Here is a 24,049-nt window from a genome sequence, read left to right on the forward strand (position 1 = left end):
TGGACCTAAATCCGGATCTATCCTTTCACTTGTGCCTGTTATAACTGAAAGAAATAGACAAGTTATGAAATAAATGCATTGTGTGAAACCCGCACAGAAAATCCGATCCTTAGATTTCACCCCCAAGTGTTTCCAGATGTGCTACATTTTAATTAGTTGGCTTAAAATGTATTTTATGTCTTTGCTCACTATATTTAAATAGGTTTGCAAAGCCTGTCATTTGCCCGATGATGCCGACTTTGGGAGGTTGGCGTGAAGTACGCCTCCCCTGGCAGTCCTAAGCCAGACCAGCATAACTTCAGTCACTTCCCTGCTCCTCCTCAGGGACCCTCACAGCAAGGAGTCGCTGCGGCTGGTGGGAGCACCGACAGCGCCATGTCCACGCCTGCTGCCCCGGAGGGCTTCCCCTGGAGAGCGCCGCTGCTCAACGCCTCCTTCGGTGCTGAAGGGGACAGCTCCCGCGGCTCGACCCGAAACCTCTTCCGAGGCGCTGCTTTGCCGGAGGCTGGCCCCTTTTCTCACGGCCAGTTCTCGGACACCTCCACCGTTCTCCTGGCTGCTCTGATGGTCCTTCTGGTGATCGTCACTGTGCTGGGCAACGCTTTGGTTGTGCTGGCCTTTGTGGTGGACAAGAGTCTGCGGAGCCAGAACAATTTTTTCCTCTTAAACCTGGCCACTTCCGACTTCTTAGTGGGTAAGTCAACTGTGCATCAGCCATAAAATTCACACTTTTACACTACAAACTTTCTAGCGATGTTGTCATTTCCTGCTGCCTTTTCTCTCACCTTTATTTCCCAATGCTTTCCTTGGATGACTTACATCTCAGATTGCCTTCCACACTTGGTATAAAGTTTGGTCTCAAACGCTTTTACCTGTATTTATGTTGACGCTAAGTTTGTGTTAATGTACATCTGCCAAACATTAGCATAGTCATGAAAGTTAATTAGACACATTGTCAAATGAATTATCTTCAATGTTGCATTTGACACATCTGAACTTGTCACATTCAACGGGAAACGTGTTGCTGATGTTTTGTTCTGTAAAACTAAAACTTAATAAATAAGCGGCATTTAAACCTTAAAGTGTGAGTTTCAATACTGAATGAAGTCTGATATCTTTGCATCCGTCTTTTCCCAGTCTAGTCGGAATTCTTCGATCTTTAACTTAATTGATAAGTTCGATCAATCATATTCTAGCGCTATCTTGCAATATTACTCACATTAAGTTTGCATATCTATTAATCATAATTTATTTTCCATTTCCAGGGGCGTTTTGCATTCCCTTGTATGTTCCGTATGTGCTGGCCGGCAGGTGGTTGCTGGGCAAGAATCTCTGCAAACTCTGGCTGGTGATAGATTACCTCCTCTGTACATCTTCAGTCTTTAACATAGTCCTGATAAGTTATGACAGATTCCTCTCCGTAACTAGACCGGTGAGTCCAAACCAAAATACAAACAACAATTTCAATCCTTTGACCTGTGCAGTTTCAACATCACAGTTAGGCAACCTGCCTTAAACCTCGCTGGTATTATGTAGCCCCGTACCAGACAATTTGTATTGATTTATATATTAAATGGCATGTAATATTTTAATCTTGCCTGATGTCATGGAGTTGCTGATTCTCGTTCTGTCTCTCTTCTCTCCCATTTAGTCTACTCGCCTCTCTCTCTCTCTGTTCATCTGCTTCTCTCTCTCTGTTTTACTTTATTTTCCTTTCCCGGAGCTGATGGATGGCATGGTGTGGTGTAGTGGGAAAAGGAAGCATTTGGAGTTGGATTGCAGCGCAACTCCCTTGTCAATCCTCCCTCACTCATGCTTCCTCCATCCCTTACAACCTCCTCACTAAAATCAGCATCTTTACCTCTTTCTCTTTGAATGACTCACTCAACTCTTGCATTCTTCCGTCCCCTTTGGCCCACTGTCACTCACCTCATTCTTAACTCTCCATCCATTCGCTTCCTCTCCCATTCACCACCCCCCCCGCCCCCCCCAGGATGGGTGCCAAGAGACGGAGAAGGCCTCGTCCTCAACATCCCCCTCCCCTCCCCATCCTTCCTTCCTTCTGTTCTATCTGCTTTATTCAAAGAAGCTGAGTGTGCTTTCAAAATTCAACTTTTTTTTTAATCAAACATAAAGAGGAAAAAAATCTACCTCTCTGCCTTTGTCTCTATTTGTATCTCTCTCTCTCTCTCTCTCTCTGTCTCACAGTGTGTATGAGAAGCATTGACTTTTTCCAATTGTCGGGTGGATATATTAAGCTGGCTTCAGAATTCAACTGTTTTGTTTTGAAAATTGAAGTAATATTAAATGAAACATCAACAACAACTCACATTTATATAGCACCTTTAAAATAGATAAATGCTGCGGCACTTTCTCTTTGACCTGCCTCTCTGTGTCTCAATCCTCTCTCTCCCCCCTTAGTTTAGTACACTTTTAAAGTTTAGTGAACACAAAACAAAAGCTACAACAGGTGTGTAATCACAACACTGTAATTTCCCCTCCTCTCTCTCTCTCTCTCACTCACACTCAGTGCTAGCTTTCAAAATTAACTCAGTAAAGCATTTGAAATTTCTCCTTTTGCTTTTCAAAATGATTTGAAGAAAAGTTATTAGGCAGAAAGCAAAAACTATCCCATCAGGACACCTGACTGAACAATACTGATTCGTCGCAGTAGAATAGATATAATCCACATGCTCAGACTGGATCATCCATATTCAGTTCACAGTGTTACAGTTCTGGACAAAAATGTCAAGTTCAAGCTCAGGCTTTTGGGAGAGGCCTTTAATGCAGAACTTTAATGAAGACATTAAAAGACACAAAATCAATTCAGAAAGAAAGACTTGCATTTATATAACGCCTTTCACGACCACCAGATGTCCCAAAGCGCTTTACAGCCAATGAAGTACTTTTTGAAGTGTAGTCACTGTTGTAATGTAGGAAATGCGGCAGCCAATTTGCACACAGCAAGCTCCCACAAACAGCAATGTGATAATGACCAGACAATCTGTTTTGTTAGTGATGTTGATTGAGGGATAAATGTTGGCCAGGACACCGGGGAGAACTCCCCTGCTCTTCTTCGAAATAGTGCCATGGAATCTTTTACGTTCACCTGAGAGAGCAGTTTAATGTCTCATTTGAAAGATGGCACCTCTGACAGTGCAGCATTCCCTCAGCACTGCACTGGAGTGTTAGCCTAGTTATGCTCCAGTCTCTGGAGTGGGACTTGGAACTCGCAACCTTCTGACTCAGAGGCAAGGGTGCTACCCACTGAGCCATGGCTGACACTGTTCATTCAATAGATAAATGTAATCATTTTATTGTGAAATATGTAATTCATTGAATTTTACATGGTTTAAATTGTTATGTTTGATATTCGAATTTTCAGTTACTAAAAAATAGCAGCTGAAAGAAAATTCAGCAAGCATTTTTAGCAATTTGTGGGAAACTGGCAGGTAGATCCTGTAATCACAGGTTTGTATCATCTCACTATAAAATAGCAGCAATTGTGTGTCGCACATGTGAAACCTTTAACATTGAAACAATCTATCACAGCGCCACCTGCAGGAGCATCAGATACTTATTTTGAATTAAATATGCACCCCAAATACTGACTTTAAATCAGAAACAACTATTTTTAACTTCATCCGTCAGTATGTATTGGTCCTATATCCGTGGCAATGCCCCTTACAAGCCAGCAGCATCAGTGTAGTCAGCGGCAGAGTCCGTCATTGTCAGGATTTCCTGCTTTCCCAACATCTGTTGGTAGGGGCAGGAACACCGGCTGTTTTTCCCAGTGTGAACAGGTGTACCAGACCACTGAAAGTGGCATGTAGACCCCAACTGAGGGTCCAGGCCGGGATCGTGGTCTGAACTCTTGAAGAGGAACCCCAATACTTTTTGAAATTTTTTAAGAGCAAGTCTGCAACAGCACAACCTACCTCGAAGACCAAGGGCTAGAAATTCATTAGAACCCAGGAATGGGCAGTAGCATTAGAAAAGTTGGTGAATTAGCTAATGCTTTAGACTGCACACAAAATGCATGCTCAATGCTCAAAGAAATGATTGGAGCATTAACTCAAGTCTTAAAGCCCAAGCTCATTGGCGTTACACTCAAAGGGTGGACCAATATTGCGTGCAGTCTAATCGCAAGTCATGATTGCCACAGGCTTTTTCCAGTTCTTGAAGGGGAGGTTCATTGATGCTGCAGAAGCTCATTCTCAACATTGCTGGCTGTGTTGCTGCCTCAGCAAGCAGCAGCAGATCAAGGAGAAGGAGTCAGATGACTGAAGCAGCTGTACTCATGGCAGATCCATGCCCCAGGGAGAGAGCCTGCAGATTCAGCGATCAAGCATTGGACGCATTGGTGTCCGCTGTGGCGAGATGGAGGGCGGTGCTAGACAAGGGAACTAGATGTAATATCTTCAAGTTTGCAAACGACACAAATCTGGGTAGGCGTGTGTGCTGTGAGGAAGATGCAGAAAAACTCCAGTATGATTTGGACAGGTTGGCTGATTGGGCAGATGCATGGCAAATGCAGTATAATGTGGATAAATGCGAGGTTATCCACTTTGGTGGCAAAAACAGGAAGGCAGATTATTATCTGAATGGCAATAGATTGGGAAAAGGGGAAGTGCAAAGAGACCTGGGTGTCCTTGTGCACCAGTCGCTGAAGGTAAGCATGCAGGTGCAGCAGGCGGTTAAGAAGGCAAATGGTATGTTGGCCTTCATAGCGAGAGGATTCGAGTACAGGAGCAAGGATGTCTTGCTGCAGTTGTACAGGGCCTTGGTGAGACCACACCTTGAGTATTGTGTGCAGTTTTGGTCACCTTTTCTGAGGAAGGATGTTCTTGCCATGGAGGGAGTGCAGCGAAGATTCACCAGACTCATACCTGGGATGGCAGGAATGACGTATGAGGAGAGATTGGGTCGATTAGGCTTATATTCGCTAGAGTTTAGAAGAATGAGAGGGGATCTCATTGAAACTTATAAAATTCTAACAGGGCTAGACAGACTAGATGCAGGTAGGATGTTCCCGATGGCAGGGGAGTCCAGAACCAGGGGTCACAGGCTAAGGATAAGGGGTAAGCCATTTAAGACTTAAGACTATGGGGAGGAGGAATTTCTTCACCCGGTGAGTGGTGAACCTGTGGAATTCTCGACTACAAAACGCAGTTGAGGCCAATTCATTAAATATATTCAAGAAGGAGTTAGATATATTTCTTCAGGCTAAAGGGATCAAGGGATATGGGGAGAAAGGATCTTATTAAATGGCGGAACAGGCTCGAGGGGCCGAATGGCCTACTTCTGCTCCTATCTTCTATGTTTCTATGTATCTATACCCGGCAAGTGGCAGGAGGCCCTCGCCGCAAGTCTTCCGTACCATATGGAGGGAGGTAGCACAGCACGTCTCGGGCAGCACTGTGGTCCCCAGGACCCACACACAGTGCAGGAAGAAATTTAACGACCTCACTCGCGTGGTCAGGGTGAGTGAATGCTTCAACCAATGCTACATACCACCATCTGAACCACAGTCTTCACCACACCCCCAGCACTTACCCACCAACAATCTCTACCTACCAACACTCACACCCACATCTCACATCTTGCACACAATGACAACTATTCAACTATGGCAAGCACATCACCCAAACATATTGCTCCACACTCACTCACTCACATACTTTCCTTTCTCTTGCAGGCCAAAGTCGCTCACAACAGGAGGGAGCAAGAGCACACAGGCGGGGGACAAGCCAGCACCCAACCACTGTCTGAGCTGGAGACTAGGGTGCTGGAGATTATTGGGCACCAGGTGGTGGGCACCATGGCCACCGGCAACATTGACCCCCTTGGGGACAACAACGGTATGTTCATTCCCTACTCCTTCTCACATCCCACTTCCCCCTCACCCCACAAGTGTTTTGCACTTTCCAGCTAATCATGCTGTATGCATGCATTTCTCCCTTCCTGTCCCCCTCCCCGCACCTTAACCTGACTCTTGTGCCTTTATGTTCTCAGATAATCAGCAAGCCCCTGAGCAGCCTGGGCTTGAGGGCACCACAGAGAGTGAGGTGGGAGAAGAGGAGGAGGAGGAACACACTGCATCACTGCATCTCTCACCTGCAGACATCAGTTCAGATACTGGCCTTATGCATTCTTTGAGGCTAGTATAGTAGCAGGATCTGCACAGGGTGAGGCCCCAGGGATGAGTGGGCTGCAGCAAGGCCAGGGGGAAAGGGTAGCTCGGGAGCCATCTCCCCGGAGGGCGAGTTCGCGCGCGTGTTCTGCTGCACAGGACTCAGATGAGGACCTCGATGGGGAGGCGTTTAGAAGAAGGGTGATGACCATGCACACGGAGATGATAGGTGCAAAGTCAAGGGTGCCCGAGAGCCGTGTGAAGGGCGATCTGGCAGCTTCCATTGCAGCACAAATGGAAGCAACGCAATGTCTTAGTGCTGCAATGGAGTCTATGCTTGGTGCCATCCAATCTCAGACTGCTCTCATGCACAAAACCGGCACTTTCGTTCGGCCTACGCGTGAGTACCCTGCGCGTACTCACCCGTGGGGACCCGAATTTCTGGGCCAATGTCTTTGGTCCTGAAAATCATCCTTTTCCAATGTTATCAGCATCAGTGAGGGGAAAAGGCAGGACTTCTGAGAACACAGTTTAAACCAATTCTGTCTACATTACTGTCTGTCTTTGTTCTATATTAGAATAATGTAAAAACATACCTACTGTATATACTTACAGAGTAAGTAGATGCGGGGTTGAAGTTCAGCCCTGGGTCAAACAGGATCCCAAGGTTTCACACAGTGTAGTTCAGTCTGAGTGAGTGACCTAGGAGGGGAAAGGAGTCTGTGGAAAGGAAGCAGAGCTTATGGCAAAGATGAGAATGTGGGGGTGATTGTGTCAATTCTGAAAAGTTATTACAGTAACAAAGGTTTTAGTTTTACCCCTGGGCAACACTACATTACCAGATATTACGTGTATAAATTCACACTCCTGTTCACAGGGGCTGAGGGCTCACTTACAGGAACAGTTTTTGGCAGTGAACACGAGAAATATTTCAACAAAGTCTAAAAAGTAGAACTTACTCATATTCTAAATGGGAATAAATAAAGAATACAATTTTCTTTAATATACCTCAGAGTTCACATCTTTCTTAAAATTATCTTTAAGAAGCTTTTCACCATCAGTATCAAGCCTTTGGCATTCATCTTTTCCTCGCTCTAATTACACCCATTTCGGGTCGTGAGGAAAACTGTAACGATCAGTAATAAAGGAAGAAAATGGTGTAATTATTTTTTCTCCTCAGTTTTGATACATCTACTCTTTCACTATATCCACAGAAAGATAGATCTGTTAAAGTTGAATGTTAAAGGCTGAGTGCTGTAAAAATTTGATTTCATTATGGTTTTGATTATACAGCAATAGGTCTTTACTTTGTCACTATTGCGTTGTAATCTAATGTTGTCAAAGTCCTTGAAGATGTTTTGGACCTAGGAGTTTTCATTTTTATTCTTCTATAATTATTTTTCCTCGCCTATAGGTCCTTCTACACCACACACTGTTCCCATAATGAGAGGACTTGTTCCCAGGCTTCAGCCAAACAGTAGGAAATGCACACGAGTAACCTATAAGGGCCAATTTTACCAGTGTGTGCTACCAGTAGGGAGCCTTGCCCGCTGACTGTACACATTAGGAAACTTCAGATGTGCTGCCTACAATTTTCCATTCATTAATGCAGGCAAGATAACCACCCTTTGCTGGTAGTGCACAGTGGAAATGATTAGCCACTTATTGTCTTGTCTGCTGATTTCTTCAGCTTAGAATGCCAGCGCAACTCAGTCTCACATCGCTAGAATCAAAATGACAGAGCTATACTGCTCAGCTTGCTACAGTGCGACACAAAATCACTGCAAACTAGAGCAAGGAGGATCATATGACTGACCAATTAAATTGGAAAACAAATAATATGGTATTCTATTTCTCAGTACATCAAGACTGTACCAGGAACTTCATGCAATAAAATTGCTGCGCAGGTTTGTATTATTTACAAGCTTCACAATAAAGCCTTCAATGTTTGTTATTTTTTTAATTTAGATAAACTTTTATAGTTTTTTTGGGTCATTAATAGATAAGCCAATGAAAAACATAATTGACTTCTCACCAAAATTCATTCTAAAAGTACAACCATAATAAAACCATGGCCGTTTACTTAAGCAATTTACATTTCCTCCCCATTTATTTGTTTTTTAAAATTTATAGAGACTGACAGGTACTTGTCTGTTTCTGGTGAATTTTGTGCTCATCAATTTATATCAGATTAAAAGAATGCAGCAGTTTTCCTCATCTGACACTCAGTATTAGAATTATCTATGCCCAGATCACGTGTAGCACAGTCTGGTGCATAGGGAGGCTTCCTTCTCCTCATCCTATTGATGTATCAGATCACCAGCCTCGGAATAGTATGTCCAATATGTACATTTCTCACATCAGTCACCCTGCTACCCTCTGAGTGAGAATGCCAACTTAGTGCTTGTTTGTCCAGAATTGCAATGGGCATATGAACACTAGGAAGTTGCTGAGACTGCTTAAAAGTATTTTGTATGGGACTTTAAAAGATTAAAGATTAAAATACCACAGTATTCTCTGGTTTGAAGTTCAGGACCCCAAAGATGAAAGTAGCTGCCTAAGCCATTGCACAATCTAGTCCTCCCCCACCCCAGAATCTTGACAACATCTGGCAGTAAGATTCTGACTTTATTCTTTTTACTTTTCTTTCTGGAATGCAGGAAAACTTTGGTAAAGACTTTTCTAGATCTAAGCATTTGATGAAACAAGATCAACTATTTATTTGACAAACTGCAAAACCAATGGTCTGAATTTTCCATTCTTTTGTTCCTGCCTCATTTTCAAAATCCAACAATCTTTGGTCAAAGGCATTGCATATTTTGTCTGCCTGCATTTCATGTCTCTGAAACGTAGAGTATTGGAATTGTACAATTAAGTATTAACTATAAGGGAAATGTACTTTGCCTCTTGACCTTTTCCAGGGTGCCAAAGAGAGTGTTCATCTTTCCAGTGCACATCTTTCAATATTTTGTCACTAGCGAGTCCCAATCAAATGTTGTTAACAACCCTGAGGTAATTTGGACATAGAACTAATATTTTTTACTACATATAAATCTTCTCTCCTATAAGTCCCCCATGACATACAGTTGCAAAATGAAAGGACAACTAGATGACCTGTTCTTAAACTTCGGTCAAACTAATCCTTAGGAAATGCACAGGACTAACCTTGTCCTCTAATAACCTCAACCTTTCTATGAGGTCATGTTTACTCTGAAGGCCTGGTCAACCTCAAAAAATTCTTGTCTTGGGAACTGTCGGCACACATCAACCCTTCATCATGCAGTGCATTGATACACCAATATATTACATCATCGGAATGCGATACCAAAAGACCCTTAAAGACAATTGTCTATTGTCACTGACAGTGGAAACAGTATCCTAATTATTATCCTATTGGTGACTGCACCTATGCTTTCTTGCTTCACTTATTAACATCAGTCATAGCCACCAGTAGTTGTTTGTTATATTTCTGGTCCAGCTCGATGTATTCAAAAGTCCATCCAAGACAGCTCCATCCAGGATGAATTCTGTTGCTTTATATTTCCATAGTAATGTCACGCTTTCTGTCAAGTAAGCCTTCAACATTCAGTTAATTGGAGCACCCAACAGCACAGAGAACCAAAATAACTTCTTGTTGTGACTTTAGGTGCGCCCTTGACTTGGATTTAGCTGGCAAATTCAGGAGGCATATTTCTAGCGAGGTCATAGAGAAATATATTCTAACGACCTTCCACATGAAGGGTTTGTCAAACTCAGCAAAGAGCGGCCCTGAGATTCCATGCATTTCTCAATTCACTCAGACAGAATATTTTAGCAGAGCAGAATATCTCTACTCCATAATCATGGTGGTTCTCATATAGTTTATAATTGAACATTTTAGCATTGAATAAGTGGATTTACAGCTTTTATGATCCTGACGCACAACACATGAGCAAAACTTTTGTGCGGGTGTTTTCTGCTTTTAGAAACCATTGTCACATTTTGTTTATTTTAATAGCCACAAATAGAATTGTTGTTTATTTTGGTTTTCCACTCAGTTCATTTGTTAAATATAATTTTATTAGCCTTATTACTGATGTGCCTCAATAATTCCGAGACTCGAAGTTAGCAGAACAAAAACAAGGCTTTTATTAACTTAGAAAGTAACACGTAAGAGAGAGAGATGTCTTCCTTCTGGAGACTGAGGCCAGACTGAAGCTAGCTTACAAATGGGGCCAGGTATGGGCGGAGCCCTACACACAGCACATTCCAGCACATTCCAGTATACAATACAGCACATTCCAGTACACAATACAATGAGGTCTGGGGGAAGGGAAATGACACTGAAACCGATCTCAGTCACAGGCAGTGGTGAATGGAATATTTCATCACATTCACCCCTTCTATAGATTTAGTCTGTTCGGGGGTTTGATAGTCCTCTGTGACCGACGTGGCTGTTGCGGTGCCGCGGGTGTCGGCTGGGTGTCCCCGGTAGCCTCCTGGGTCTCTGCCGGGGGTGCCGCCAGGGTTGTTGGAGGGGTAGTTGGTGGGGGTGCCGTTGGTCGGTGTTCTTCCGGGGGTGATGAAAGAGTAGTGGGTGGGTAAGAGTTGCTGTGATCGTCGTTGCCGCTATTGCCGTGGTTGTTGTCGATGCCAGCTGGGGCAACGTCTTTTATGGACACGGTGTCCTCCCTTCCGTCGGTGTGCCGGACATATGCGTATTGGGGGTTGGCGTGGAGTAGGTGTACTGGCTCCACGAGAGGGTCCGTCTTGTGGCCCCTCACATGCCTTCGCACGAGTACCGGACCTGGGGTGGAGAGCCATGACGGCATGGATACGCCTGAGGTGGATTTCCGGGGAAAGACAAACATTCGTTCATGAGGCGTGGTATTAGTGGCCGTACACAATAGCGACCGTATCGAATGGAGCACATCCGAGAGGACTTCCTGCCAGCGGGAGATAGGGAGGCCCTTGGTCCTTAGAGCTAGAGTGACTGCTTTCCATACTGTCCCGTTCTCTCGCTCCACTTGGCCGTTACCTCGGGGGTTGTAGCTGGTGGTACGGCTCGTGGCGATCCCCTTGGACAGCATGTACTGGCGTAGCTCTTCACTCATGAAGGACGCCCCCCTATCCGTATGGATGTAGCTCGGCATACCGAACAGGCAGAACAGGCTGTTGAGGCATTTAATGACCGTGGCGCTGGTCATGTCTGGGCAGGGGAAGGCGAATGGGAACCGGGAGTATTCGTCCACAATGTTCAGGAAGTAAGCATTGCGGTCGACGGACGGGAGGGGGCCCTTGAAATCTAAGCTGAGCCGCTCAAAGGGCCGTGTAGCTTTGATTAAGTGGGCTCTATCTGGGCGGTAGAACCGAGGCTTGCACTCAGCGCAAGTGCGGCAGTTCCTGGTCAGGGACCGAACTTCCTCAATCGAGTAGGGTAAGTTACGGGACTTTATGAAGTGGAACAGCCGTGTGACCCCTGGGTGGCAGAGGTCGTTGTGGAGGGTCTGTAGCCGATCCCCGGTGGCGCTGGCACACATCCCTCGTGAGAGGGCGTCAGGGGATTCGTTAAGGGCCCCTGGCCGGTAAATGATGTCGTACTCGAAGGTGGAGAGCTCGATCCGCCACCTAAGAATCTTATCATTTTTAATCTTCCCCCTCTGTTTATTATTGAACATAAACGCTACCGACCGCTGGTCGGTAAGTAGGGTGAAGCGTTTGCTGGCTAGGTAGTGGCGCCAGTGGCGCACTGCCTCCACGATGGCTTGGGCCTCCTTTTCCACGGAGGAGTGTCTGATCTCGGGCCCTTGGAGGGTCCTCGAGAAGAAAGCTACGGGCCGCCCCGCCTGGTTGAGGGTGGCCGCCAAGGCGAAGTCAGACGCATCACTTTCCACTTGAAATGGAGTGTTCTCGTCCACTGCCTGTAGCGTGGCCCGCTCAATATCCTGCTTAATGCTTTTGAAGGCGGCGTGGGCCTCAGCAGAGAGCGGGAAAGAGGATGCTTTCAAGAGGGGGCGGGCTTTGTCGGAGTAGTTGGGGACCCATTGGGAATAATAAGAAAATAACCCCAGGCACCTTTTCAGGGCTTTGGGAGTGTTGGGCAGGGGCAGCTCCCATAGGGGGCGCAATCGGTCGGGGTCTGGCCCGATTTCCCCATTCTCCACCACGCTGCCTAGTATGCAGAGGCGCGTGGTGTTGTAAACGCACTTGTCCTTGTTGTAGGTGAGGTTGAGTTTTTGTGCGGTTTTCAGGAACCTCTCGAGGTTCGAGTCGTGATCCTGCTGGTTGTGACCGCAGATGGTGACGTTGTCGAGGTAGGGGAAGGTTGCCTGCGAGTGGTGGTCATCGACCATGTGGTCCATCTCCCTCTGGAAGACCGAGACCCCATTCGTCACCCCAAAGGGGACTCTGAGGAATTGGTAGAGGCGTCCGTTCGCCTCGAAGGCGGTGTACGGGCGGTCCTCTGGTCTGATAGGGAGCTGGTGGTACGCTGACTTGAGGTCGATGGTGGAGAACACCCGGTATTGGGCGATTTGGTTCACCATTTCTGATATGCGGGGTAGCGGGTAGGCGTCTAGTAGGGTGTACCTGTTGATCGTTTGACTATAGTCGATCACCATCCGTTTCTTCTCGCTACCCCTTACCACTACCACTTGGGCGCGCCACGGGCTGTTGCTGCGTTCAATAATGCGCTCTTTCAGGAGCCTGTCTACCTCGGTCGCGATAAACCGCCTGTCCTCCCAGCTGTACCTCCTGCTTTTGGTCGCTATTGGCCGGCAGTTAGGGGTAAGGTTCGCGAATAGCGAAGGCGGCTTTACCTTCAGGGTAGCCAGACCGCACACTGTGAGGGGCGGCTGGGACCCACCGTACTTGAGTGTGATGCTTTGGTGGTTGCACTGGAAATCCAGGCCCAAGATCACGCTCGCACATAGGTTCTTCATGATTAATACTTTAAAATTATCATATACAGTTCCGTTAACGCACAATTGTACCGTGCAGTAACCCAGAATGGTCGATGTCTGGGTTTTATCAGCCATAGAGATGGTACCCTGAGTAGGGACCACCTTTAAGGAGAGCTGTTGTGCCAGTTCTGGGTGGATAAAGCTCTCCGTGCTTCCACTGTCAATTAAGCATTTAACCCGGCACCCGTTTACCTCGATGTCCACCATTGATCTGGATAGCGGGTGCGGCCTGGTCTGGTCCACTGTGACCGATGCCACTGTAGGGCCCTGATCGATACAAGATGGCGTCCACGCTGTCTGCTCACAAGATGGCGGACCCCACGAGGTCGGGCAAGATGGCGTCCAAGATGGCCGCTCCCACGGCGCACACGCGGCGGTGGCGGGTTTTCCGGCGGTTGGTTTTCCGGCGGGGTTCCCTCTGCACACCTTCCCGAAGTGCCCCTTCTTACCGCACTTAAAGCAGGTGGTGCCTTTCGCCGGGCACAGGTTTCTGGTGTGCTTTGGCTGCCCGCAGAAGTAGCAGTTGGGTCCCTGACGCGTCGCGGCTGTCGTAGGGCTTCTGGGGGGAGAGCAGGGCCCAGCCGGTGTCGGGCTGTCGGGCGGGGAAGATGCCTTCCAAGATGTCGGCGCCCTCGGTGCACACGTGGTGGCGTGGACGGCGCGGGCTGAAGAGTAGGCGTCCGAGTTTCTCTGGGCCACATCCAGGGATCGCGCGGTGTCCGCAGCCTGTTTCAGGTCCAACCCCGTTTTTTCCAGCAGTCTTTGCCGGATGTAAGTGGAGCTGAGGCCTGTGATGAAGGCGTTGCAAACAAGCTCGTCAGTGTACACTGCGGCTTTTACATCTCGGCACTTGCAGTCTTTGCCAAGCATTTTCAGGGTGCTTAGGAACTCCTCCACCGATTCCCCAGGTCGCTGTGCGCGGGTAGCGAGCAGGTGCCTAGCATACACCTCATTCGTAGGCTGCTGGTAATGCGCCTTTAAGATGTCGCAGGCGGCCAGGTACGTCTCGGCGTCTTGGATGAGGGGGTAAACCCGGTGGCTTACCCAATTCCGCAGAATTCCGAGTCTCATCCTCGCAGCGTCCGTAGCGTCTTTGACGGCTGCGGAATTGTCCAGGAAGAATTCCATACACTCAAACCAGTGTCCGAAGCGTGCTGATGCGTCCGGAGCATGTTGATCCAAATCCAAACGTTCGGGTTTCAGGAGTTGATCCATAGTGTTGAAAAATAAGTTAATAAAATTGATGTGCCTCAATAATTCCGAGACTCGAAGTTAGCAGAACAAAAACAAGGCTTTTATTAACTTAGAAAGTAACACGTAAGAGAGAGAGATGTCTTCCTTCTGGAGACTGAGGCCAGACTGAAGCTAGCTTACAAATGGGGCCAGGTATGGGCGGAGCCCTACACACAGCACATTCCAGCACATTCCAGTATACAATACAGCACATTCCAGTACACAATACAATGAGGTCTGGGGGAAGGGAAATGACACTGAAACCGATCTCAGTCACAGGCAGTGGTGAATGGAATATTTCATCACAATTACCACTTACCAAATGCTACAAAGTTTAAGCTCATGCTATTTTGCCCCGAAAGCTCAGGATTAAAGCTCGTGTATGGGGCAAATATTCTTTGAGCTTTTTTAAAGACTGAAAATTAATTTAAATATTAGTCAGTCTTTGCTAATACAGTACTGGGGGAAAAGAAGTGTGCAAGAAAATCCAAAGACAAACCCAAAGTCAAGGCATGAAACAAAGGGGCCAATTTTAACCGTTCCCACTGTGCAGGAAACAGGCGGCAGTGGGTTAGCCGCACCCCCCCCCCACCCCCATTTTACACCCCTCCCGATTGTCCTTTCCATTGAAGGGATCAGCAAGAAACAGGCCTAAGGCCTACTTGCCCAATTATCTGACCCCGTTCTCACAGTCTTTACTGGTGCTGCTGGCAAAGGAAATCAGACATTTTACCCCTGCTGTTACCAACTTCACTCCCCCTTCCTTTGGGCGGAAATCAGGGAGTAGCGCAGAAAAGGAAAAAAAGTGACAGCTTTAGCTTATCTATCGGTTTCCTGGCGGGTGTGACACCCATCTCTCTCTCTTTCATTGCTGCATTAAGCAACAGTAGAATTTTTTGCCCTTTGCTACTTCTCTTTGAAGTATTACGATCAAGCATTAATCAGCCTGTGCAACATTATCGCACTGCTCTGAACAACCATTGCTAGTGGAACGGCCGAGCCAAGAGAGATAAAGGTGACCACGGATTAGACTGGACCAAACGCAGCACACTTGTAAATATGATGATCAGGGTCACCTCATGCACTAAAACGTCTTATATGCATAAATGTCACCAATATCATAGGAATGTCTCATTTAAGATGTGCAAGTGGGGGAAGGAAAATTGGGCGGGCGGAGCTTTTCTGTGCACTCCCGACCACTCGATGACACTTCTGGCACTTTCCAACAAATATTGGTGGCCATATTCTAATCACAGGCAAATGGAAATACATCTTAGAAAGGCTGGGCGCAAGGGACACCTCTGATGTCCAGTGTAGCTAAGGACCTCGGGAAGGAGGTGGTGGGTGTGTGAATTTAAATGTTAACAGGCGGGTTTCAGCAATGTAGCCGATTGCATTACAGAAACCAGCATCATCGGACACCAGCACCTTTAAAATGATTTTGCTGCCTGATTCTCCAGGATCGTGGGCAGAGGTGCTGCAGCGAACTCCTCCCTCCCTCCCCCACCCCCATCTGAGACGGGCACACCAAGAACCCTGTAATTGGCACCAGTGCCCACCTGAAATATTCAAATGCCCCTGAGGCTGTACTTATATTGTGCCTTGTTTAGACTCATTCCAAACTAGTTGAAAGCAGTTAGCTTTAACTTGGTGCTGGGTACATAGTATTACATAGTATTTACTGCACAGAAACAGGCCGTTCGGCCCAGCAGGTCTATGCTGGTGTTTATCTTTCACACGACCTCTTCCTACCCCTCTTCATCTAACCCCATCAACATACCCTTCTAGTCCTCTCTCCCTCGTGTGTTTATCTAGCTTCCCCTTAAATGCATCTATACTATTCGCCTGAACACTCCACATTCTAACCACTCTCTGAGTAAAGAGGTGTCTCCTGAATTCCCGATTGGATTTATTCGTGATTTTTGACCCAATTTGGCAGAAGGCAGCAACCATCCTGTAGGTCCATGGGGAACGCCACCCCTGGCACCTTGCCCAAGTGCCCATTAGTCACATGTGAGCCTTGATGGAGAGTTAGTAGGTATTTGATTATGGAGGCTGTCGCACCAGAGCCCGACTTTGCTCTCGGTCAGAAAGGACATTCGCACAATCCCAAGCAGATTATGCTAGATGTTGCACACTGCAGTCGGGGTCATACTCGTAGGGATGTTATGGCCAGGACTTTTTTTGTGTGCAGAAGGCTGACCAACTGTAGTCACCTTACAGTTAACTGACAAGTCCTTGCAGCTCTGGAGATTGTACTTGTACACATGAGCAATGCAGCTGGGTTAAGTTACACTGAGCTGCAGTACATTGTATTATAATAATTTCAGCACAACAGATGAAGTCCAGTTTAGACACAGTCTCAGAAATGTATTGTTAAATAATGATTATCATATTTCACCAGTAACCGCACTAACATTTCAAAATACCTTTGAAGTTAAATAAAACTTACGCATTGTCTGAATTCTATTTAGGTTTCTTACCGAGCCCAGCAAGGCAAGAGAAGAAATGCAGCTGTCAAAATGATGCTGGTCTGGCTCACTGCATTCCTCTTATACGGCCCAGCAATAATAGCCTGGGAGTACATAGTCGGCAGGAGTATTGTGCCCGAAGGAGAGTGTTATGCTGAGTTCTACTACAACTGGTACTTTCTGATAACCGCATCAATGGTGGAGTTCTTTGTACCTTTCATCAGCGTGACCTTTTTCAACCTAAGCATATACCTCAGTATTCAGAAACGAGCAAGAACGCGGTTAGATATCTCCCAGGATACTATGCATAGCAAACCATCACTTGAGAACTTCGATTCAGATTCAGTATTCTTCTTGAAAGTTTGTAACCCTGATCAGCACACCAAGCTGATCAATCCAAAACGTCTTAACTCAACAAACATGTCCGCTGAAATAAACATCAAGGGGAAAAGGTCAGAAACACCCAGTGAGGTGGAACACAGGAACGATCTGAGGAAAATGACTCCACCTTTTGATGTCAGTGAAGTAAAGTGTTTAACAAAAGAAAGCATTGCACAATCACAGCCGTTTTCGGAGAGAGAAATAAAGCTTATTTCTCAGAATGTTGTGCGGCGTTTTAGATTGTCCAGGGACAAAAAAGTTGCAAAATCTCTTGCTATCATTGTTTGCATTTTTGGGCTCTGTTGGGCGCCATACACCCTGCTCATGATTATCAGAGCAGCATGTCAGGGGCACTGCATAGCCCATTATTGGTATGAAGCTTCATTCTGGTTTCTATGGATTAACTCTGCTATCAATCCAGTTCTGTATCCCTTGTGTCACAAAAGTTTTAAAAAAGCTTTTATGAAACTCCTTTGTCCCACAAAAGTAAAGGTACAGCCACATTCCCTATTGCGTCGACTCTAGCAACAGATATTTGGATGGTTGGGGGGGGGGGGTCACTGTTGATGTGCCTCAATAATTCCGAGACTCGAAGGTAGCAGAACAAAACAAGGCTTTTATTAACTTAGAACGAAACACGTAAGCGAGAGAGATGTCGTCCTTCTGGAGATTGGGGCTAGACTGAAGCTAGCTTACAAACGGGGCCAGGTATGGGCGGAGCCCTACACACAGCACATTCCAGCACATTCCAGTATACAATACAGCACATTCCAGTACACAATACAATGAGGTCTGGGGGAAGGGAAATGACACTGAAACCGATCTCAGTCACAGGCAGTGATGAATGGAAATATTTCATCACATTCACCCCTTCTATAGATTTAGTCTGTTCGGGGGTTTGATAGTCCTCTGCGACCGACGTGGCTGTTGCGGTGCTGCGGGTGTCGGCTGGGTGTCCCCGGTAGCCTCCTGGGTCTCTGCCGGGGGTGCCGCCAGGGTTGTTGAAGGGGTAGTTGGTGGGGGTGCCGTTGGTCGGTGTTCTTCCGGGGGTGATGAAAGAGTAGTGGGTGGGTAAGAGTTGCTGTGATCGTCGTTGCCGCTATTGCCGTGGTTGTTGTCGATGCCGGCTGGGGCGACGTCTTTTATGGACACGGTGTCCTCCCTTCCGTCGGCGTGCCGGACATATGCGTATTGGGGGTTGGCGTGGAGTAGGTGTACTGGCTCCACGAGAGGGTCCGTCTTGTGGCCCCTCACATGCCTTCACACGAGTACCGGACCTGGGGTGGAGAGCCATGATGGCATGGATACGCCTGAGGTGGATTTCCGGGGAAAGACAAACATTCGTTCATGAGGCGTGGTATTAGTGGCCGTACACAATAGCGACCGTATCGAATGGAGCACATCCGAGAGGACTTCCTGCCAGCGGGAGATAGGGAGGCCCTTGGTCCTTAGAGCTAGAGTGACTGCTTTCCATACTGTCCCGTTCTCTCGCTCCACTTGGCCGTTACCCCGGGGGTTGTAGCTGGTGGTACGGCTCGTGGCGATCCCCCTGGACAGCATGTACTGGCGTAGCTCTTCACTCATGAAGGACGCCCCCCTATCCGTATGGATGTAGCTCGGCATACCGAACAGGCAGAACAGGCTGTTGAGGCATTTAATGACCGTGGCGCTGGTCATGTCTGGGCAGGGGAAGGCGAATGGGAACCGGGAGTATTCGTCCACAATGTTCAGGAAGTAAACATTGCGGTCGACGGACGGGAGGGGGCCCTTGAAATCTAAGCTGAGCCGCTCAAAGGGCCGTGTAGCTTTGATTAAGTGGGCTCTATCTGGGCGGTAGAACCGAGGCTTGCACTCAGCGCAAGTGCGGCAGTTCCTGGTCAGGGACCGAACTTCCTCAATCGAGTAGGGTAAGTTACGGGACTTTATGAAGTGGAACAGCCGCGTGACCCCTGGGTGGCAGAGGTCGTTGTGGAGGGTCTGTAGCCGATCCCCGGTGGCGCTGGCACACATCCCTCATGAGAGGGCGTCAGGGGATTCGTTAAGGGCCCCTGGCCGGTAAATGATGTCGTACTCGAAGGTGGAGAGCTCGATCCGCCACCTAAGAATCTTATCATTTTTAATCTTCCCCCTCTGTTTATTATTGAACATAAACGCTACCGACCGCTGGTCGGTAAGTAGGGTGAAGCGTTTGCCGGCTAGGTAGTGGCGCCAGTGGCGCACTGCCTCCACGATGGCTTGGGCCTCCTTTTCCACGGAGGAGTGTCTGATCTCGGGCCCTTGGAGGGTCCTTGAGAAGAAAGCTACGGGCCGCCCCGCCTGGTTGAGGGTGGCCGCCAAGGCGAAGTCAGACGCATCACTTTCCACTTGAAATGGAGTGTTCTCGTCCACTGCCTGTAGCGTGGCCCGCTCAATATCCTGCTTAATGCTTTTGAAGGCGGCGTGGGCCTCAGCAGAGAGCGGGAAAGAGGATGCTTTCAAGAGGGGGCGGGCTTTGTCGGAGTAGTTGGGGACCCATTGGGAATAATAAGAAAATAACCCCAGGCATCTTTTCAGGGCTTTGGGAGTGTTGGGCAGGGGCAGCTCCCGTAGGGGGCGCAATCGGTCGGGGTCTGGTCCGATTTCCCCATTCTCCACCACGCTGCCTAGTATGCAGAGGCGCGTGGTGTTGTAAACACACTTGTCCTCGTTGTAGGTGAGGTTGAGTTTTTGTGCGGTTTTCAGGAACCTCTCGAGGTTCGAGTCGTGATCCTGCTGGTTGTGACCGCAGATGGTGACGTTGTCGAGGTAGGGGAAGGTTGCCTGCAAGTGGTGGTCATCGACCATGCGGTCCATCTCCCTCTGGAAGACCGAGACCCCATTCGTCACCCCAAAGGGGACTCTGAGGAATTGGTAGAGGCATCCGTTCGCCTCGAAGGCGGTGTACGGGCGGTCCTCTGGTCTGATAGGGAGCTGGTGGTACGCTGACTTGAGGTCGATGGTGGAGAACACCCGGTATTGGGCGATTTGGTTCACCATTTCTGATATGCGGGGTAGCGGGTAGGCGTCTAGTAGGGTGTACCTGTTGATCGTTTGACTATAGTCGATCACCATCCGTTTCTTCTCGCTACCCCTTACCACTACCACTTGGGCACGCCACGGGCTGTTGCTGCATTCAATAATGCGCTCTTTCAGGAGCCTGTCTACTTCGGTCGCAATAAACCGCCTGTCCTCCCAGCTGTACCTCCTGCTTTTGGTCGCTATTGGCCGGCAGTTAGGGGTAAGGTTCGCGAATAGCGAAGGCGGCTTTACCTTCAGGGTAGCCAGACCGCACACTGTGAGGGGCGGCTGGGACCCACCGTACTTGAGCGTGATGCTTTGGTGGTTGCACTGGAAATCCAGGCCCAAGATCACGCTCGCACATAGGTTCTTCATGATTAATACTTTAAAATTATCATATACAGTTCCGTTAACGCACAATTGTACCGTGCAGTAACCCAGAATGGTCGATGTCTGGGTTTTGTCAGCCATAGAGATGGTACCCTGAGTAGGGACCACCTTTAGGGAGAGTTGTTGTGCCAGTTCTGGGCGGATAAAGCTCTCCGTGCTTCCACTGTCAATTAAGCATTTAACCCGGCACCCGTTTACCTCGATGTCCACCATTGATCTGGATAGCGGGTGCGGCCTGGTCTGGTCCACTGTGACCGATGCCACTGTAGGGCCCTGATCGATACAAGATGGCGTCCACGCTGTCTGCTCACAAGATGGCGGACCCCACGAGGTCGGGCAAGATGGCGTCCAAGATGGCCGCTCCCACGGCGCACACGCGGCGGTGGCGGGTTTTCCGGCGGGGTTCCCTCTGCACACCTTCCCGAAGTGCCCCTTCTTACCGCACTTAAAGCAGGTGGTGCCTTTCACCGGGCACAGGTTTCTGGTGTGCTTTGGCTGCCCGCAGAAGTAGCAGTTGGGTCCCTGACGCGTCGCGGCTGTCGTAGGGCTTCTGGGGGGAGAGCGGGGCCCAGCCGGTGTCGGGCTGTCGGGCGGGGAAGATGCCTTCCAAGATGGCGGCGCCCTCGGTGCACACGTGGCGGCGTGGACGGCGCGGGCTGAAGAGTAGGCGTCCGAGTTTCTCTGGGCCACATCCAGGGATCGCGCGGTGTCCGCAGCCTGTTTCAGGTCCAACCCCGTTTTTTCCAGCAGTCTTTGCCGGATGTAAGTGGAGCTGAGGCCTGTGATGAAGGCATCGTGAACAAGCTCGTCAGTGTACACCGCGGCTTTTACATCTCGGCACTTGCAGTCTTTGCCAAGCATTTTCAGGGTGCTTAGGAACTCCTCCACCGATTCCCCAGGTCGCTGTGCGCGGGTGGTGAGCAGGTGCCTAGCATACACCTCATTCGTAGGCTGCTGGTAATGCGCCTTTAAGATGTCACAGGCGGCCAGGTACGTCTCGGCGTCTTGGATGAGGGGGTAAACCCGGTGGCTTACCCAATTCCGCAGAATTCCGAGTCTCATCCTTGCAGCGTCCGTAGCATCTTTGACGGCTGCGGAATTGTCCAGGAAGAATTCCATACACTCAAACCAGTGTCCGAAGCGTGCTGATGCGTCCAGAGCATGTTGATCCAAATCCAAACGTTCGGGTTTCAGGAGTTGATCCATAGTGTTGAAAAAATAAGTTAATAAAATTGATGTGCCTCAATAATTCCGAGACTCGAAGGTAGCAGAACAAAACAAGGCTTTTATTAACTTAGAACGAAACACGTAAGCGAGAGAGATGTCGTCCTTCTGGAGATTGGGGCTAGACTGAAGCTAGCTTACAAACGGGGCCAGGTATGGGCAGAGCCCTACACACAGCACATTCCAGCACATTCCAGTATACAATACAGCACATTCCAGTACACAATACAATGAGGTCTGGGGGAAGGGAAATGACACTGAAACCGATCTCAGTCACAGGCAGTGATGAATGGAAATATTTCATCACAACTGTTACTCACCAGAATGAGAATTTAAATGATGCTTTTGAAATTAGAAAGAAAAAAGTTGCTTAGAACCAAATGTGCACATAATAGAACTGCTAAACCGTTATTGACAATGCACGGGTCAGCTTGACACTATTTTCATCTGTTACAGTGTCAACATACTTTTTCAACAGATAAACAGAAATACTGGGCTGCCATTCGTCTTTGCTCCAATAGTAACCTCTTCAACGTAATAGTAAGAGGTAAAATGATAGGGTACAACCAGAGCCATGGCTCACATTCATTGATTGGCTTCTGATGAGGTGCTGCATATTGCTCGAAAATGAACACCTCAAACCATTTCAGTTTACAGAGCAACGCATCCAATCTCCAGGTCAGCTGTCCATAAGAGACAGTGGCCCCAAAATTCCTGGGTTGCAGAGGGTGGGAAGCCTGATTTTTTTACTTAGGAGAGGGTACCTGGAATTTAGGGAGAAACCGGGTTTCCGTCCAATTTAGACTGGTCCTTTAAATTCTGGTAGGAAGGGCTGTGGGTGGATCTCGCTCCCACATTCCCCGTATCAAGTGGGTGTGCCTGGGAGAGTTCCCAAGCTTCCACCTTTTATGCTTTCTGTAGGCCTCGGTGAAACCCATGCCAGCTCAGGCCCCAGCCTTTAGTCGGGAAAGGTCATCAATGCTGGAGCGAATCAATGACCTTTTCAAAGAGGCCTGTTTGCTCTATTGGGAGCAGAAGACCTGAAGAAGACAATTTTCTTTGGGGGGTTCGCCGTATGTCCTGTCAGGAGTAGCATGGCACCACTTTGACGTTCCAGCTAGAGGTTCAAGACTGATGCATCTGCCCTGGCCAAGCAAATGACCCCAAACCCGAATTTGAGATGAGGTCTCTGACTTGGGGCTAGGGTTGCTCGGGGTTCCACTTCACCACACTTGTGTTGAGTGTGTAAACTCCAGGCATTTTAGATCCTGTGACAGTTACAACTGTCTGAGTCATTGCCTTCCTCCGATTGTTGACCTTTACACCATTATTTACAGTCATTCCTTCCCTCATACATAGTGTGCTGTATAAGTGGCTAATTAACAGTTAGCTGTTTTTTGAAATAGGAGGAAAGATGTGTTCATGAACTAGTGTTGACAATGTTGAAAGCTGTATTATTAGCAATGTACTTTACCATGCGCGGTATTGTTGTGAATATATTCAACTGTAGAACAATATTTTATTAAAAGCTAGATTGCAATGTATATCTGGAGATAGGTTATTGACCAACATTCACTACAAGCCCACTGACTCCCACAGCTACCTGGACTACACTTCCTCCCACCCCGCCTCCTGTAAGGACTCTATTCCATTCTCCCAGTTTCTCTGTCTCCGCCGCATCTGCTCCGACTATGCCACCTTCCACACCAGTGCTTCTGACATGTCTTCCTTTTTCCTCAACCGAGGATTCTCCTCTACCGTGGTTGACACAGCCCTAGGCCGGGTCCGTTCTATCTCCCGCACTTCAGCCCTCACCCCTCCCGGAACCATGATAGGGTTCCCCTTGTCCTCATCTTTCACCCCACCAGCCTCCACATTCAACGGATCATCCGCCGCCATTTCCGTCACCTCCAACGTGATCCCACCACCAAACGCATCTTCCCCTCCCCTTTCAGCATTCCATAGGGACCGCTCCCTCCGAGACACCCTAGTCCACTTCTCTATCACTCCCAGCACCCCTTCCCCTTTGCCCGGCACCTTCCCATGCAAGCGCAGGAGGTGCAACACCTGCCCATATACCTCCCCACTTCCCACTGTCCAGGGCCCCAAACACCCCTTCCAGGTGAAACAGCGATTTACTTGTACTTCTTGCAATCTAGTATACTGTATTCGCTGCTCACAATGTGGTCTCCTCTACATTGGGGAGACCAAACGCAGATTGGGTGACCACTTTGCAGAAC

At 48.1% G+C, this 24,049-nt stretch overlaps 1 protein-coding gene across 1 annotated transcript; it reads left to right on the forward strand.

Moving 5' to 3' along the window:
* The first annotated feature begins 295 nt into the window (after nucleotides 1-295).
* Nucleotides 296-17,709, forward strand: LOC147108799 (histamine H3 receptor-like). Its single transcript, XM_086006055.1, has 3 exons — nucleotides 296-694; nucleotides 1,266-1,432; nucleotides 16,782-17,709. Exons 1-3 carry the CDS (start codon nucleotides 376-378, stop codon nucleotides 17,682-17,684), a joined length of 1,389 nt encoding a protein of 462 aa, XP_085862181.1. The 5' UTR covers nucleotides 296-375; the 3' UTR covers nucleotides 17,685-17,709.
* The last annotated feature ends 6,340 nt before the right edge of the window (nucleotides 17,710-24,049 follow it).

This window comes from Somniosus microcephalus, chromosome 13 (assembly GCF_052327205.1).
Source record: "Somniosus microcephalus isolate GS21.2 chromosome 13, FLI_Smic_1.0, whole genome shotgun sequence".
Taxonomy (NCBI): domain Eukaryota; kingdom Metazoa; phylum Chordata; class Chondrichthyes; order Squaliformes; family Somniosidae; genus Somniosus; species Somniosus microcephalus.